This window comes from Dendrobates tinctorius, unplaced genomic scaffold (assembly GCF_039654945.1).
Source record: "Dendrobates tinctorius isolate UK_male_01 unplaced genomic scaffold, ASM3965494v1 ptg000011l, whole genome shotgun sequence".
Classification (NCBI taxonomy): Eukaryota; Metazoa; Chordata; class Amphibia; order Anura; family Dendrobatidae; genus Dendrobates; species Dendrobates tinctorius.
In genome coordinates, this window is record NW_027361679.1 from 40781790 (window position 1) to 40800080 (window position 18291).

General features: G+C 40.1%; 1 protein-coding gene across 7 annotated transcripts in view; it reads left to right on the forward strand.

Annotated features, from left to right (window-relative positions):
• The window catches only part of MAPK10 (mitogen-activated protein kinase 10), a 367409-nt gene that overhangs the window by 292106 nt on the left and 57012 nt on the right, over nucleotides 1-18291 (forward strand). For 2 of the 7 annotated variants that reach the window (XM_073541540.1, XM_073541530.1), the window contains exon 8: nucleotides 5360-5431. The exons of the other annotated variants lie outside the window; for them this stretch is intronic. In XM_073541540.1, coding sequence (XP_073397641.1) covers nucleotides 5360-5431 — 72 coding nt within the window. The remainder of the gene's footprint in view (nucleotides 1-5359; nucleotides 5432-18291) is intronic. 7 annotated transcript variants of the gene reach the window in all.

An 18291-nucleotide genomic window follows, 5' to 3' on the forward strand; every position in this document is an offset into this window, starting at 1 on the left:
GGGTTTTGCTTGTATTTCTTATTATTCATGGTGTGCTTTGCAAGTTGCCATCATATCCATATGCATTATCGGTATTCGGAGATGCGACATTTGGAGGAGTTGATGGCTGTGCAGATGCCTCATCTTGGTTTTCATATTGATGCTCGCAGCTTGGCTGGCTTATGTGTCCATTCAGCAACTACATTCGATTCTAAATTCCACTGTGAAATTGTAGAACTGTTCCTCACATCATGTTCTCACTGTAATGCTATGATTTAGCCATTATTACGCACATTGTATGCACTTTTTTTTTACTTTGACGTTCACATTCAAGACAAATATTCAGGGTAGGTGTAAGCTGCATAATTTCTGTAAATGGGGTAGTCTCCTGTGTACCGTAGAATGGTGAATTCTGTTTAAAGGGCTTATAAACCTATCTAATGACTTACGCTATTCAGTTTTGGACATACAAAAAGAATGCAACTCTGTAATATTTATTTTTGTATTGTGCCAGACTTTTTTCTTAATTAGTATAGATTTTACCAGTATACATGTACATGCCAATATGATTGCAGGGCAAAAAAATGTAGCATTGCTATTATGTGTTTTTTGGGGTTTTTTAAACATTTTTGGCACTTTTTTCATATTATGATCTGTATTAAAAAAAAAATCAAACTGGCAACTTGGGCTTTCTAAGATTAATACCTCCTGTCCTTGCAGTAAGAGGTTTCCGCTGGCTCATTATCATTAAGGGCAGGTAACGCCTCTATAACTACCTGATAACACAGGGTCCACCAATCACAACAGCTGATGTTACAGCTCTGCCCTGCCCCTTCCTGTGCAGTGTCCTTTGCATACACTCATCAGATGCTTCAATACAAAAGATAAGGCTAATTTTGCTGCTAATGTTCATGTAAATGTCCAGATTTAACAGGATGTAAGAGTCTAAAATAACCCCCAGTTGCCAGTATGAAAATGGGCATTATTTCTCAATTTTGTTTTTAGTGATGATTTCTGCAGTTTTTCATTGCCATTGAATCTCATCTGTTGTATAGATAGGCATTATATCTCTGTATTGTATCTTTAGTCACCATCTATCACTTGCTTTAGGCAACTTGACTATTGTTTCTTTGATACAAAATTTAATTCATGAGGACCAAAGGGGTAACAGTTTATTAAGGATCCTTTATGTAGTAGTCATGTCTGTTCTTCCAAATCTTCGTACCCCTTCCCTGCCCACCTTTCATTGGCAACTCTGTCTTCAGCTGAAGTCCTGCCTAACCTAAACTGACAGTTTAGTAGGGATGTGCTGCACAACAACCACATGGAAAATATTATGGTTAGAAGACTGACAATCATTATAGACTAAAAATGTTCCCCATTTGCACCATGCAGTCTTTGTACAGATTTGTCTGTTGTTTCTTTAACTAAATCAAAGATCAAAACATCAAAGTGATAGAGGAAAGTTACATTCTTATCCTGATCTCCAAGTCAGGATTCAATTTAGGAAATGTTCTGACGAATGTCCCCAAAACTGCAACAACATAGAAGGAAAAAACAGCAAGAATCAGCCTATACCTTTCCCCATACTATACTAATAGTTTGTCATGCCTGTGACTCGCATGGTTTGTTAGCGCCCTCCTATTCACTGCATGCACTACTCTGCTCCTGCCAGTGTCAAACCATCTTGCTGAGTTGCGTTGTGCAGCATTTCCAGCACTGCTACATCCTCCTGTTGCTGGAAAGTCTCCAAAAGGGTATAGGGAGGCACAGCCAGACTCTACAGGAATTTAAAACCACTGTGTCCTGCAGAGTTTTGCTTCCTTGACCTATCCACTGCCACCAGTGGATATATTAGGCAGTCCTCCCTCCACATCTTACCTGAGCCTAGATCCTAGTTGCAGTCCGTCGCTAGTTCTCTGTCAAGGTGCTTTATTGTTTAAACTTTCTTTTTACTGACCCATTTTGTTTTCTCGTTTGTCTGTTCTCTCCGCTCCACATCCCAACTTTGTAGTTTGAACCTCTGCTTCCCGCTTCGACCTCAGACTTTCTGACCAGGTCTCTGTCTTTGCTCTTTGTGCCTCATATTTCGCCTTTGACCCATTGGTCAGACGCTGCAAATCTGATAACTGCCCTGGAATGGCACCTGGTGACTACCCTAGTGGTCCAAGCCTATCTTCACCATCAGAGGCTCTAGTGAAGACCAAGTAGTCACTTAGGTACACCCCTCCAGGGTAAACACAGTCAGTGATGTTGTGGGTCTACAGCCACCATCGTCACATATTTGCATGTCACTTAATGAATTCATTGCATCTTCTCATTGATGTGCACCTCACCAAAAATGTTGCTCCAATGGAGGACTGGAATAACAGTTCTAGAGTAAGAATTTGCCGAGCGGTAGTAGCCAAAACTCCATCCTGCCCAAGCTCTTACACAGTTCTGCGCATTTTGGTGGGGCTGCTTCAAACTGGCATGAAAATGCCAATAGTCACAAATTCGGAACTGCAGCTATTCAGTGTTTTACCCAAGTTTTCTGGTGTAAAAACTTTAATGTATTGGCCGTATAGTTTTACCAGAACAATTATGACATGCAACTTCCAAATGAAATTCAAACTGACCCCTTACTTACTCTATCCCTGCCCCTGACTATACAATGGTATTGTACAGGGCACGTGCAGGCATCTTCCACTTTATAGTAGGTAAAATAGCAAAACTTTAGCATTTACCTGACATCTTAAACCGCTGTAAGCCATTGAAGCTGTAGGATGTAGTTAATATGGTAATCAAACATAGGACTGGAAATTATGAACCTCCACAATGCTCCCATATCTCCTTATTACGTTTTATGTTCATGCTCGTTTTGCGATATGAATAACAGTGTGACAATTAGAGCTGAGCAAAGCATAAATCTGTACATTTCTACCTCTTGTGGGAGATTATGGATTATGAATATTGATTTCAAGCTGAAATGTGCACAGCAGTCATCTAGTTCCCTGGCAAATTAATTTTGCAGATATATGTAATATTCGGGGCTTTATTTGTTAAGCATGGCTCTGTACCTGGAACATTTCAACTGCAAACACAACTCTGAGAGAGACTTAAATTCATTAATAATATTCCACTTCTTGCACAAATGTAATTCCAGAAATGAAGTCAGCAAAGTAGATCAATGACATTAGCTTGATTGCCACCAACGTAGTGCAGCTCACCATGACTGCAGATATACTCTATGCCAACTTATGGGCTGCCATGAGAAGTTCACAGGATTCAACAGTCGTATGGTCAGTGATTCCCTGAGCGAGGTTAGATGTTGTCATGTCACTATGAAAAAACCTCAGCCATCTTATTGATGGCCTGGAAATAATAAAATGCTTGGCTATTAATGTCATTAAACATCAGCCACTAAGTTACCGAATATATTGTATATACCCTGGGTACGGAAAGTATTCAGATCCCTTTAAATTTTTCACTCTTTGTTTCATTGCAGCCACTTGGTAAATTCAAAAAAGTTCATTTTTTTCTAATTAATGTACACTCTGTACCCAGTATTGACTGAAAAAAACAGAAATGTAGAAATTTTTGCAAATTTATTAAAAAAGAAAACCTGAAATATCATATAGTCATAATTATTCAGACCCTTTCCTCAGTATTGAGTAGAAGCACCCTTTTGAGCTAGTACAAAAATGAGTCTTCTTGTGAATGATGCAACAAGTTTTTCACCCCTGGATTTGGGGATCTTCTGCCATTCTTCCTTGCAGATCTTCTCCAGTTCTGTCAGGTTGGATGGTGAACGTTAGTGGACAGCCATTTTTAGGTCTCTGCCATAAAGGCCCGACTGGTGGAGGGCTGCAGTGATAGTTGACTTTGTGGAACTTTCTCCCATCTCCCTACTGCATCTGTGGAGCTCAGCCGCAGTGATCTTGGGGTTCTTCTTTACCTCTCTCACCAAGGTTCTTCTCCCACGATTGCTCAGTTTGGCTGGACGGCCAGGTCTAGAAAGACTTTTGGTGGTCCCAAACTTCTTCCATTTAAGGATTATAGAGGCCACTGTGCTCTTAGGAACCTTGAGTACTGCAGAAATTCTTTTGTAACCTTGGCTAGATGTGTGCCTTGCCGCAATTCTGTCCCTGAGCTCCTTGGCCAGTTCCTTTGACCTCATGATTCTCATTTGGTCTGACATGCACTGTGAGCTGTGAGGTGTGTACTTTTACAAATCCAGTCCTATCAGCTTAATTACACACAGCTGGGCACCAATAAAGGAGTAGAACCATCTCAAGGAGGATCACAAGGAAATGGACAGCATGTGACTTAAATATGAGTGTCTGAGCAAAGGGTCTGAATACTTGAGACCGTGTGATATTTCAGTTTTTCTTTTTTAATAAAAGTTCAAAAATTTCTACATTTCTGTTTTTTTCACTCAAGATGAGGTGCAGAGTGTACACTAATGAGAAAGAAAAATGATCTTTTTTGAATTTACCAAATGGCTGCAATGAAACAAAGAGTGAAGAATTTAAAGGAGTCTGAATACTTTCCGTACCCACTGTATCACCAGGTTATAAAAGTCCAGCTTTTCTTCTAAACCCCTTTAAAGGGAAACTGTCATTTGATGACCAAACCATGGGCAACCTAAATCAAAGTCTGACTGCACAAGTACAGCTGGGTATAATTTTCTCTGAAACACTTCATCGTTTCAGAGTAAATATACTTTGAAGCGCTGCTAGACATGATGTCAATCGCCTTTTGTGATGCTAGGAAAAAAGGCCAGGGAACTCTGCCAACTAGTCTCGTCTTTAACTATGGTTGACGGCTGGATCTTCAAACCATATTTTTGTGCAGCCTGGCTGTGATTCATGCTGCCCTTGGCTTGGGCAGCATGAATTGCCTGACAGGTTCTCTGCAAGGCATGTAGCATTTGTTGACTTTATGGTTGCGTGCCAATTATTTCCCCAAATTTTCTTATGAGCACTCAAAATAGCAGTTCTTACAGGGGTGTTCTAGCAGCAAATATTTATCGTTTATCAACCCCACAACCTCCAGACCTTCCAACCATCCGGTGGTAGGGAGGAGTTTGAGCCTTTGCGTATCTGCAATATTCAAAATCTGTGGTGCTATCTAAAAAAACCTGGCACCTTATAGTTGAAAAATGAGGCTGTAATATCACTTTAGGAAAAAATAATGACTTTTTTTTGGTGAAGTTAAGTGTTTCATCACAGTTTATTGGTTTCGTAATCCCCAGTCATACACTCAGTACTGCTTCTATGGGGCAAAAAAATGTTCTGCCCCCTGTCTGTCTTTCATACGGCATGATGGACCTTCATGTGCATTGCTTTTTGTTAACTTGGTGCTATATCTTCATTCCATTATTTTTATTTGTTTTCAGTTGACATGTGGTCTGTGGGGTGCATCATGGGAGAAATGATTAAAGGTGCTGTGTTGTTTCCTGGCACTGATCGTATCCTTCCTGGCTGTCAGATGCTTCATTTGCTAGAAGTAGAACAGACAAGAACAGAAGTAACTGAGGGATCACTCCATGTTTTTTCTTCAGGATCATATCATATCTGACATTCACCCTCACGCTGCAGCGAGTCACAAATCAAGACTTGGTTAGGGCAATATGGTGATAATTTCAATGCACCTAATATAATGTATAAAAATTATGAATAAATAGTGAACTTAATGCATTTATTAATAACGTGGAGCTCCTCATTAGGAACAAGGCAGCCTAAGCACATCTCAAGGTTGCAGTCTATTTTGACTATTTTGTTATTAAAGGTTGACCTACTGATTAAATCAGGTTTTAATTTGGGTATTTTTTTTTCTTCATATCACGATCTGCAGAAAAAATTGAAATCTTGTATTTTTGTCACTGGCCACTGGGGCAATTCTAGACTCATGCTTCCTATTTCCAGATATCCCTATGTACATTAGCATCAATAGACTGACTCTGATCTTATCTTTTGTATTTAAGCATCTAATTTTCTTGTTGAAAGGTCATTGTGAAGCCAGGGGTGCAGGGACGTAACCTATTGTGACTGGGGGATCCAGTGCTGACAGCTGTTACCTTGTAATCTTGTCTCTGATGATAATGAGATATATGAAAAGTCATCTGTGAAAAGCAGGAGGTATGAGTCTAAAATAGATCCAATCACCAGTGCGATATAAAAAGAAAACATTGCCACAAAAAAATAACATTTATTTCAAAAATCTCATTTAAGCAATAGGTAATTTTCTGATATATTCCCTTTAATCTAGATGCAACAGTAATAATATTTGGATGCTATAACCTAAGCATCTGTTAGTGTAGAAAATGTAGAGCTAATTCATTGACAGTCAATGTCAATCATAAAAACAAATGGAGATTCAGTGGCGCTTGTGTATGAGTGTAATTCCAGCAGCAAACACTAAGACACCTGTCACAAGGGTGTCAAAGAAATAAGGTAAAATAACTAATAATATTAGTGTGCGCTTGGAACACTCAAAGAAGAGGGAAATCTAAATTGGGTGGTTATAGAAAAAAAAAACAAAAAAAAAAAAACCTCTTATAAGTGCTCTTTATGTAGCTGGATAATAGCGAGAAAATAGCAATTAGTAATAGTCAATTGTAAGACCTCAGAAGAAGTGCTTAAGGGAAAAAGAATATATATAGATGCTGGTGGCAATCTTAGTTCCAACCTGAACAATCACAAACTAAAAAGGCATGAGTGAGGGTAAAAACCTGAAATCACTGAACAGGTTATATACTGCAGGGTAATTCTCCCTGATAGTAGCTTAAAAAAAAAAAAAAAAAGTCAAAGTCAAATTGCAGCCTGTGAACGGCTGTGCAGAGTAGCCGCAATAGTAAATGCACAAGTCAGAGAGCGGTACCTGTAAAGATAATGCGATGCGAAGTCCTCACTCCAGTTAGCGGTGCAAGTTAAAATAGCGCTTTTTGCTCCAGCGCTTGGAAAAGGAGGGGGGGGTTTGTACACTGGGGTATAGACAAGTTACAGGGGCTGCCCCGGCCGGTGGCAGCCTCCTGTCAGTGTACCTCCAGCTGTGGAGCAGACGTGAGCGGCCTCTCGTGCTCCCGGCGTCTGTGAGCTCCTCCAGGTATACAGGACCTTCGTGATGTGAGTCAACACATGACCACGTCAGTTTCACTTGCTGGTGGTTGCGACGGGGACCAATGGACTTTCCAACATGTTTCAAAGACTAACTGTCTTCTTCCTCAGGGATCTTTTTCCCTTAAGCACTTCTTCTGAGGTCTTACAATTGACTATTACTAATTGCTATATTCTCAATCATAAAAACAGTTTTAGCTGAAACTCTTACCCCAAACTTCATTCCAGTAAAGGGTGCTCGTTTAGTCCAAGCAGGTATGTACACAGCTTTGAACAGGTCGTTTTTGCTCTGTAATTGTGTGAAAGGAAGCTGGAGATTCAGAGCTCTGTAAAAACACCAACCTCGCGACTTACCAGAATAGTTTACACCGGATTTCTGGTGAAGACAGTTTGATGAATCGGAGCCAAAATGTTTCAAGGTAGGTAGTATTATACCATCAGGGGCTTATCCACAGCATTCTGTAATGCTGTAGATAAGCCCCCGATGAAACCTGAAAAATAAGAAAAACACGTTAGATTATACTCACGCGGGGGCGGTGGGTGTCGCGGTCTGGCGCCTCCTATCTTCATACAATGATGTCCTCCTCCTTGCTTCTCCCTCAGCTCCTGCGCACGCGTACTTTATCTGCCCTGTTGAGGGCAGAGTACATTACTGCAGTGCGCAGGCACTGGGAAAGGTCAGAGAGGTCCGGCGCCTGCGCACTGCAGTACTCTGCTCTGCCCTCAACAGGGCTGATAAAGTACACGTGTGCAGGAGCCGAGGGAGAAGCAAGGAGGAGGACATCATCGTATGAAGATGGGAGGCGCCGGACGGCACGGCGACACCCATCGGACCGGACCGAACCCAGGGTGAGTATAATCTAACTTTTTTCTTATCTATCAGGTTTCATCGGGGGCTTATCTACAGCTTTACAGAATGCTGTAGATAAGCCCCTGATGGCGGTGGCTGCAGCTGATAGGCCACAAATGGGGTGACAGATCCCCTTTAAATTCCACGCCAATATTGCTGATTGCGGCAAATCCTTTCGCAGATCTCCCGGCCGTAGCATGCATCGTTCGAATTCCGCGCCAATTCGCAGCCAGACTGCGCCTGTCGCTGATTGGTCACGGCCGGCCGGGCGCGACCAATTAGCGACGTGGGATTTCCATTACAAATAGACACAGAATTAGACGATTATATAGTAGATGACTTTCTGCTTGTGAGTGTTACTACCTCTATGTGAAAGATAGAAGTACCATATTTTTACTATAGGATCTGCATGTACAATGATAGCAGAACTATACCCTGACATGCACCAGTGGGGTATACATTGACAGTAGGGCCCTAGTATCATTTCCTATGGCAGGCCACAGGCACAGCAGTCCATTACTGTATGCACTGTATTGGCTGTGATTGATCTTCTACCTCTGGTCAGTGTAGATATGAAGGACCGGCTGTCATAAAGATTAATCATGATATGATCATCATTGAGGACATGCCCTAGTGATAACTTGACTCTACACTCCCATTAATCAGTCAATTGCAGATTTTGGCATACAATATATTTTTCATGAAACAGCTTACTGCTTGCCTGGAGATACATGCAATCTATAGTGCACAGCTGGCATTTGTAAAACAATGTATTTTTGTACAATGTTGTCTGGTAGATCAGTCTGGTTTTGTCAGTCTACTGCAATTGATTTCAAGATAACATGATGTGGAGTGATCACAAGATTTCCCGCTGCTGGGATCCCCAACAATTAAAGCTGTTGTCTAGACTTGAGACAAAAGTCTGAAGTCACTCTATATGACTGCTACCTGCTGCATGACAGTGTGTGGTGCCCAATTCCACGGTATTGCAAGCAGGTGGTCACATGACTTCATTTTTGTGATTTGCGTACTTGCGGCCACATGTCGATTATATGTGTTTAGCGCTTCTCAATAGAAGAGAATTGAGAGAAGCTGGATGAGACTAGTGAGAACATGACTTCAAGTATGCAAATTGCATACTTGCAGTCATGTTAGTGTCACCCAACTTTGCCAAAATGGGCAGAGCTGGGACGGGCTAGGAGCAGAATGGGGGCATGAATCAGGAGCAGCTGACTCCACAGCACATCTCCTCATCAAGACCGACAGCTCACAGAGAAGCATGAGAACTTCCACACCGCACGCTATCATGATTCAGCAATCGGCAGTCACATAGAGTGACTGCAGATTTTTGTACCAGGCCGAGACAACCTCTTTAACTGTACAATTTAGGGGTACTGGGCAACCAGTAATTGATTCCCCTGTAGGACCATCAGTAGAGAAGTAAAGCATTGCTCGGTGTTCATTGGAATAGATGTCTTATGTGCACTGTCTGGTCTGGTTATCCAGAGAGAGAGATATGCGCTTGTAGCTGCTCCTAGCTCTGACTTACTTATTGGGTCCTGACATTCTGGTATTTGGACACTGCTATTTATGCAGTTATATATTGTTTATAATAGCTCAAAGTTTAAACTACAGTCATGACCAAAAGTTTTGAGAATGACATAAATATTATATTTTCACATGATCTGCTGCCCTCTGGTTTTTGTGTGTTTGTCAGATGTTTTTATCACATACAGAAATATAATTGCAATCATATTATGAGTAACAAAAGGTTACATTGAAGGTTAGAATGAGTTAATGCAGCAAGTCAATATTTGCAGTGTTGACCCTTCTTCAGGACCTCAGCAATTCTCCCTGGCATGCTCTCAATCAATTTCTGGATCAAATCCTGACTGATAGCAGTCCATTCTTGCAAAATCAATGCTTTTATTTTGTCTGAATTTGAAGGTTTTTGTTTGTCCACCCGTCTCTTGATGATTGACCACAAGTTCTCAATGGGATTAAGATCTGGGGAGTTTCCAGGCCATGGTCCCAAAATCTCTATGTTTTGTTCCCTGAGCCATTTAGTTATGACCTTTGCTTTATGGCAAGGTGCTCCATCATGTTGAAAAAGGCATTGTTGATCGCCAAACTGCTCTTGGACGGTTGGGAGAAGTTGCTCTTGGAGGACATTCTGGTACCATTCTTTATTCATGGCTGTGTTTTTAGGCAAAACTGAGAGAGCCCATTCCCTTGGCTGAGAAGCCACCCCACACATGAATGGTTTCAGGATGCTTGACAGTTGGCATGAGACAAGACTGGTGGTAGCGCTCATCTGGTCTTCTCCAAATAAGCCGTTTTCCAGATGTCCCAAACAATCGAAAAGGGGATTCATCTGAGAATATGACTTTACCCCATTCCTCAGCAGTCCACTCCCTGTACCTCTTGCAGAATATCAGTCTGTCCATGATGTTTTTTCTGGAGAGAAGTGGCTTCTTTGCTGCCCTCCTTGAGACCAGACCTTGCTCCAAGAGTCTCCACCTCACAGTGCGTGCAGATGCACTCACACCTGCCTGCTACCATTCCTGAGCAAGCTCTGCACTGCTGGTAGCCCGATCCCGCAGCTGAAACACTTTTAAGAGACAGTCCTGGCGCTTGCTGGTCTTTCTTGGGCGCCCTGGAGCCTTTTTGGCAACAAGGAAACCTCTCTCCTTGAAGTTCTTGATGATGCGATAGATTGTTGACTGAGGTGCAATCTTTCTAGCTGCGATACTCTTCCCTGTTAGGCCATTTTTGTGCAGTGCAATGATGACTGCACGTGTTTCTTTAGAGATAACCATGGTTAACAGAAGAGAAACAATGATGCCAAGCACCAGCCTCCTTTTAAAGTGTCCAGTGGTGTCATTCTTACTTAATCATGACAGATTGATCTCCAGCCCTGTCCTCATCAACACCCACACCTGTGTTAATGGAGCAATCACTGAAACGATGTTAGCTGGTCCTTTTAAGGCAGGGCTGCAATGATGTTGAAATGTGTTTTGGGGGGATAAAGTTAATTTTCTAGGCAAATATTGACTTTGCAAGTAATTGCTGTTAAGCTGATCACTCTTTATAACATTCTGGAGTATATGCAAATTGCCATTAGAAAAAATGAAGCAGTAGACTTTGTAAAAATTAATATTTGTGTCATTCTCAAAACTTTTGGCCATGACTGTAAATCTCAAAATCCAGCACACCAAAAAATCACTTAGAAAGGCAGGCACTACAAAAATATGCTAAGACTAAAGGTCTAGAATAGAATAGAGCTGGAGTGAGTGACAGAGGTTTCAGTTCTAAAATCTTGTTGGCATATAAAATCAAACCCTGATTTCTCAGTAATGAAGGAACAGTCTGGCTAAGTAAAGGTAAAACCCAAGATAGAAACATAATAAGTGAATACCCTGCAGTAAATAAATAAACCGCAATAGTGCATGAAAATATGCTACTTAGCGAACATAATTGTGATAAATAGAAAAATGCAAAAGACATCCCACCACGTCACGGTGACCTTAATCGGCACAGTCTTAACCTCAAATATTAAAACCCTACCGTTTGTCAAGTGTAGTCCATGTCAATAAGAGAGCTGAGAAGGACTGAACCCGGCCAGTAGACAAGCAGCCATGGGGAACTACATTAATATAATGTCCAGCTCAAACAAGTTACAGGCCACATGTTTATATGCACAGGGGGCAAACACATTAAAAAAAAGAAATGAGCTTGCATACAAGTTGGTGTGCATGCAGTGTGTAAGTTCATGTTCACACTGGCCACAAAGCAAAAACCAAAGACGGAAACATAATAAGCAAACACCCTGCAGTTAATAAACAGCAATAATGCTTGAACATAATATAGGGTACTTAACATAATTTTGTTAAAAAAATGCAAAAGCCTTCCCACCACTTCAGCGTGATCTTAATCAGGATGGTCCTAACCTCATTTCTCAGTGATGTAAAAGCAGACTAGCCATGTAAAGGTATTGCGGAACTTGTCGTTGAAAGAGCTACATGTGCATACAAATGGTTCAGGAGGGTAAAATCCTGCTGACATATTGCACTTAAACATTAACTACAGTTTTACATATATTTAAATAATCAGTAGAACAAGCCAAGATAAGAAACATTGAAATACTTTTTTATTAAAGAAAAATTTCCCTTTTCCCATGTGTCAGTCTTTTTTTTATCTCATTCACTGATCATATAGCAAAAACTCATCAAATCCATCTACAAACCTGTGCAGTTGAGGGAACAAATGACATGTTTGCTTTTAAACTCTGTGGAGAAGGGAGGGGACAGAAGTCGGAGGAAATCATAAGCAGAAAGGCATAAGGAGAGACTGCAGAGGCTTCTAGTGCAGGGGGAAAATTTGCTAAAAAAATGCAATAATGTCATGTAATGGCAACAAATTAGTATTCTCAACTTATTCTCAAAAGCAACCTGAAAGTGCAGTTCAATTTTAAAATGCAGAGTAGGAATGGACCAATACATACAGGTGCTTCTTACAAAATTAGAATATCATCAAAAAGATAATGTATTTCAGTTCTTCAGTACAAAAAGTGAAACTCATATTATATAAAGTCATTACAAACAGAGTGATCTATTTCACGTTTATTTCTGTTAATGTTGATGATTATGGCTTACAGCCAATGAAAACCCAAAAGTTATTATCTCAGTAAATTAGAATGATTAACAAAAAACACCTGCAAAGGCTTCCTAAGTGTTTTTTTAAAAAGGTCCCTTAGTCTGTTTCAGTAGGTTCCACAATCATGGGGAAGATTGCTGACTTGACAAATGTCCAGAACGCAGTCACTGACACACGCCACAAGGAGGGTAAGCCACAAAAGGTCATTGCTAAAGAAGCAGGCTGTCCACAGAGTGCTGTATCCAAGCATATTAATGAAAAGTTGAGTGGAAGGAAAAAGTGTGATAGAAAAAGGTGCACAAGCAACCAGGATAACCGCAGCCTTGAAAGGATTGTTAAGAAAAGGCCATTCAAAAATTTTGGGGAGATTCACAAGGAGTGGACTGCTGCTGGAGTCATTGCTTCAAGAGCCACCACACAAACTTATACAGGACATGGGCTACAAGTGTCGCATTCCTTGTGTCAAGCCACTCATGGCCAATAGACAACGCCATAAGCGTCTTACCTGGACCAAGGAGAAAAAGAACTGGACTGTTGCTCAGTGGTCCAAGGTGTTGTTTTCAGATTTCATTTGGAAATCAAGGTCCCAGAGTCTAGAGGAAGAGTGGAGAGACAGACAATCCAAGCTTCTTGAGGTCTAGTCTGAAGTTTCCAAAATCAGTGATGTTTTGGGGAGCCATGTCATCTGCTGGTGTAGGTCCACTGTGTTTTATCAAGACCAAAGTCATCGCAGCCGTCTACCAGGAAGTTTTAGAGCACTTCATGCTTCTCTCTGCCAACAAGCTTTTTGGAGATGAAAATTTCATTCTCTAGCAGGACTTGGCACCTGACCACACTGCCAAAAGTACCAATACCTGGTTTAAAAACAACAGTATAACTGTGGTTGATTGAGCAGCAAACTCGTCTGACCTTAACCCCATAGAGAATTTATGAGGTACTGCCAAGAGGAAGATGAGAGACACCAGACCCAACAATGCAGACGAGCTGAAGGCTGCTATCAAAGCAACCTGGGCTTCCATAGCACCTCAGTAGTGCCACAGACTGATCGCCTCCATGCCACGCCACATTGATGCAGTAATTGATGCCAAAGGAGCCCCGACAAAGTATTGAGTGCATTTACTGAACATACATTTCAGTAGGCCAACATTTTGGATTTTAAAATCATTTTTCAAGTATTCTAATTTATACTGAGATAATGACTTTTGGGTTTTCATTGAATGTAAGCCATAATCATCAACATTAACAGAAATAAACACTTGAAATAGTTCACTCTGTTTGTAATGACTCTATATAATATGAGTTTCACTTTTTGTATTGAAGAACTGAAATTTATTTTTTTATGATATTCTAATTTTGTGAGAAGCACCTGTATATATAAAGCAAGCTTGCAAATCGGTACAACTGCATGTATTGCTACCAGTGTGCATAATGATATCAGATGCCAGAATATTTGGCGGCTGGTTTGGGAGTTCCAAACACAACTGAGTATGTGATCTTGACTGAATTTGGAACTTGCCTTTTTTTTTGTTTTGTCTCTGTGGTCGGCCACCAGTCGGAGCAGAAAAATATGAGCCCTCATTCTTGAGATAGGTGTGGGTTCCATACGTGGTTCTCAAATCTATTAGACATTTATGGCATATTTTTTAGATATGCCGTAAAGGGAATCTGTCAGGATCAACCCTTTTAAGCCATCTGTATGGGCATGCAGGTCATAAAATTTTGAATTAAACAATACATTGATACTGGTATATGCATTGACATCTGCAATTCGATGTCATATTCCAGATCAATCCAAGTTTTCCTTAATATATAAATGAGCTGTCAATATATATATATAGGCTGGACATAATCTCCTAGCAAATCTGCCTCTAGAGTTTATTTTAAGTGAAAAGGGCATTATCATTGAGATATTTAATGATGTACAGTATACTCTCCTGATCTCTCCTCAGAGCTGTGCCAGGTTATAACTAAGACAATACAGCAGAGCTGAACTTTGTCCTATTAAAAACACATCTGCAGCTGCAGTTGACCTCTCATAGTGCTTCAGCTTCCATCTCACAGACAGGCAGTGTGGGGTGAGGGATAGTACAGTAGAGCCGACAGCATTATGAGGGGAGAGCTGCAGATGTACTGAATTATTTATAATTAGGCACATCTCTGCAACTGCGGTTGAACTGACAGCACTATGAGAGGACTACTGCAGCTGCAGATTTGTTTATATTGAGACAAAGCTCAGCTCTGCTGTATTATGTCAGTTATACAGTCGTGCTTCTTTAGGTTGCTGAGTATAAACACAAGGTCACTGATTTCTATTATAGCAAGAGAAGATAAAAAAGGTGACTGCTCCACAAACTGAGGCAGAATAACTAGCCTTCTGTAAGGAGATATACTAAAAATCTAATCATTGCTTTAAGATGAAAGTACTATGCATATGTTCCAATTAAAGAAGTTTGTGACTTTAGGGGTTAAACATTTTTTTTCTAAAGGATTGCATTCATGAATAGAACAATGGAGTTAGGCCGGGGTCACACTTGCAAATGTGATGTGAGAAACTCGCGCAAGTCTCTCACATCAGTATCGGGACCGGAGTGCGCAGCCGCTACATAGAAATACATGCAGCCGCACACTTCGGTCCCGAGTTCCGGCAGCAATGCCAGGTATTGTTGCGCGAGTTTCTCGCATCACACTCGCAAGCGTGACCCCTCCTAACATAAAAATTGCCGTCCCATTGACTTTTTCCGATACCGATGGTAATGTAGAAACCTGCCAGATGAGATGCTGGACAACACATCATTACTTTATAAGCCAGCAGCTCATCATACATATTTCTTGCATGAAGTTCCCCTGGTCAGTCTAAGTGAATGTGAAAATTGGGTACATATTTCATGTTTAGCACACTTTTAGGACTCTTGAATTTTCACTTTCTTTCATAAAACATGGTCTGTTTTTGTAGAGGGTCCAGGATATAAGGAAGCGTGCATTATAAAGGCATTTCAATTAATTTCTTCGAAATTTTGAAAATGTTTTTAATTCAGCTTTGCAACCACTTGCATGTATATAGTTGTACACAGGGAAATTCGGATGACGCACACTCCCTGGTCTATGTAGATTGTGTGCTGGTCCTCCAGCCGCACTGTAATAAACTAACTAATGCTGTCTAGTAGAGATAGACCTCTGCTGAAGTTCCACAGTTCATCAGTGGAGTATCAGGGCTCAAGGTTAATATATCTGGCTTTTCATGTGTGTCTTGGCAACCGCTTCCTCCCACAAGCGTTCATTCATGCCGCTAAGCGCAATGCATCACTGAATAGTTAGGGCTCCATCTGCTGGTCAAATCATAGAACACAACATATTTCTTGTTAATTCGAGATCACTATATTCCACTCGGCATATTCGCATGTACTCAGCGTTTCCTAACTTTAGGGTATGCGCGCACATTGAGTCATGCAGTAAATTTTTCGCCTCAAAAACCAGAGTGTTGAAAGTAACATCATTGCATTTTTGACTTGCAATTTTTCCCCATTAATTTGAAAGGGTGAAAAACACTGCAAAAACGCTGAAAAAATTTTTTAAGATACAGATTTGAAAACCACCTTGATGGTTAAAATCCACAAAAAAAAAAAAAAAATAAGCAGTGTGTACTGTACATGGGATTTCAGAAATCTCATTCACTTTGCTGGTACTTTTTTACATTTGTAAAACGCGCTTAAAAGCGCAGCTTGTGAGCAAGCCCTTATAGAGTTGTTTTATTACTCTCCATAAATTGAAAGCCCGTCATAAGACCGGTCATATTAAAGAAATAAATTGGTACAATACAGATAAAGACTATGGGTCTGATTCAATTCTTTCATTTGCTCCTGATTTTTTTTGTCGGGTTTTTGGCGTTTTGTGCCTTTTTTTGTTTGCATAAAAATTAACATTTCTTTTTTGCCTTTTTTACGTCTATTTTATAGGTGTTCACCTGTTTTTGGTTTTTTTTGGTTCGCCAACTGTGGGCATTCATTTTTGCAATTTCTCTTTGCTTTCTATGGGCTAAAAAACGCTGCAAAAACACTGAGAGAATGGACGTGATGCAGATATCAAAAAAGCTGCAGTTCTCGTAAGGAATAAAAAATGAAGCTTTTCTCCATGGGATTTCGGAAATCTTGTAGCTTTTGCAGAAACTGTTTCCTGCAGTAAAAAACACTGCGCTACATAGTCTACTTGCGTTCCTATGAAAAAAATTAACCACTATCATCGAATCGTGATACTTTGGTACATTGTGACAAATGGCGAATTCATCTCTGCAGCACCTGTCAATGACAAGGTTATTATTTCTTGTGAGTTATGATAACTTACCTAATTTAGATATCTGTATTACTGTAGACAATGGTAGATATTATGGCATGATCACTGTGACGTATCCATGCTGTTGTAACGATGAACCATGCCTTAAAGTTTATAATATTTACGTTTTATGCTAAAATGAAGCTTTTATTGTATATTCCATCCATGCAGAAGAACCTAATGCAGTTGGCAGGTGCCATATACGCAATACGAATGTGTATAGCTAAGCATAAGCATTTATAGATTTTTAATGCTGGAACAGATTCATGTTTTATGAATTCATTTTTTTGAATGTTTCTGCGTCTTAGGATGCTTAAACTTTAATGAGATCTTATGAGTTATTTTCTTCTGGACGTCATTTTATTCTATAATATTACAGTAATTTTTCATACCTTATTAGCTGCCCTGAAGAAATACAATATTGGTGTCATTTTAGTTAATGCGTCTTGATGTTTTACTATAAAAATAAATTCACTGTTGATAATCTGGTACAAATATCAGGTTAAACAGATTTGTTTGCATCCGCCATATGTTGCCTTTCTATTTCATGGTAAAGGGTTATATTCGCAACATCACAATGTATCACTTATCCATGGGAGAGTGAAAAACTTGCGGCAAGTGGGGATTTGATCACTGCCCCAACTTCAGATTCCAAGAGCAGGGCTTTTAAATTCCCCATTGACATGCGCTCCAGAGCTCCATTCTTTAGGATGTCCGGAACATAAATATCCTGAAAATGAAGTACTTTCATCTTATTTCTAGATTTAATGACTCCTGTGAACATGTTATATAAATTATATATTTTGGTTTTAGATCTTAACGCACCAAAAAACCCAAGAACCAGAAAGCTGGCACTTTTGGATCTGCAGCTTATTTTCCAACAGGTGTCTTCAAAGTCTAAAATTTGGGAACCCATACAATGGCATGTAAAATTTTCAGCAGCCCTGGTCAAAATGACTGTTATTGTGAATAGTTAAGTAAGTGGAAGATGAAAAGATCTCTTAAAGGGCTAAAGTTAGAGATGACACATTTCCTTTGTAATTTAGTCAAAACAATACATATATACAGTATACCGTTGAAACTAGAAATTTATATACACAATATATAACACATATGCATGTTTTTCTCAATATCTGACATGAAATCAGAATAAACCTTTCCCGTTTTAGGTCAGTTAGGATTACCATAATTATTATTATTTGCCAAATGCCAGAATGAGAGAGAGAGAATGATTTACAGGCATTTTTATTACTTACTGCAAAGTCAAAAGTTTACACTAAGATTACTACGCCTTTAAACAATTCTGGACTGCCCATATGATGATGCCATGTGTTTGGAAGCTTCTGTGGATGTATTTTAATGCACACCTGAAACACACTT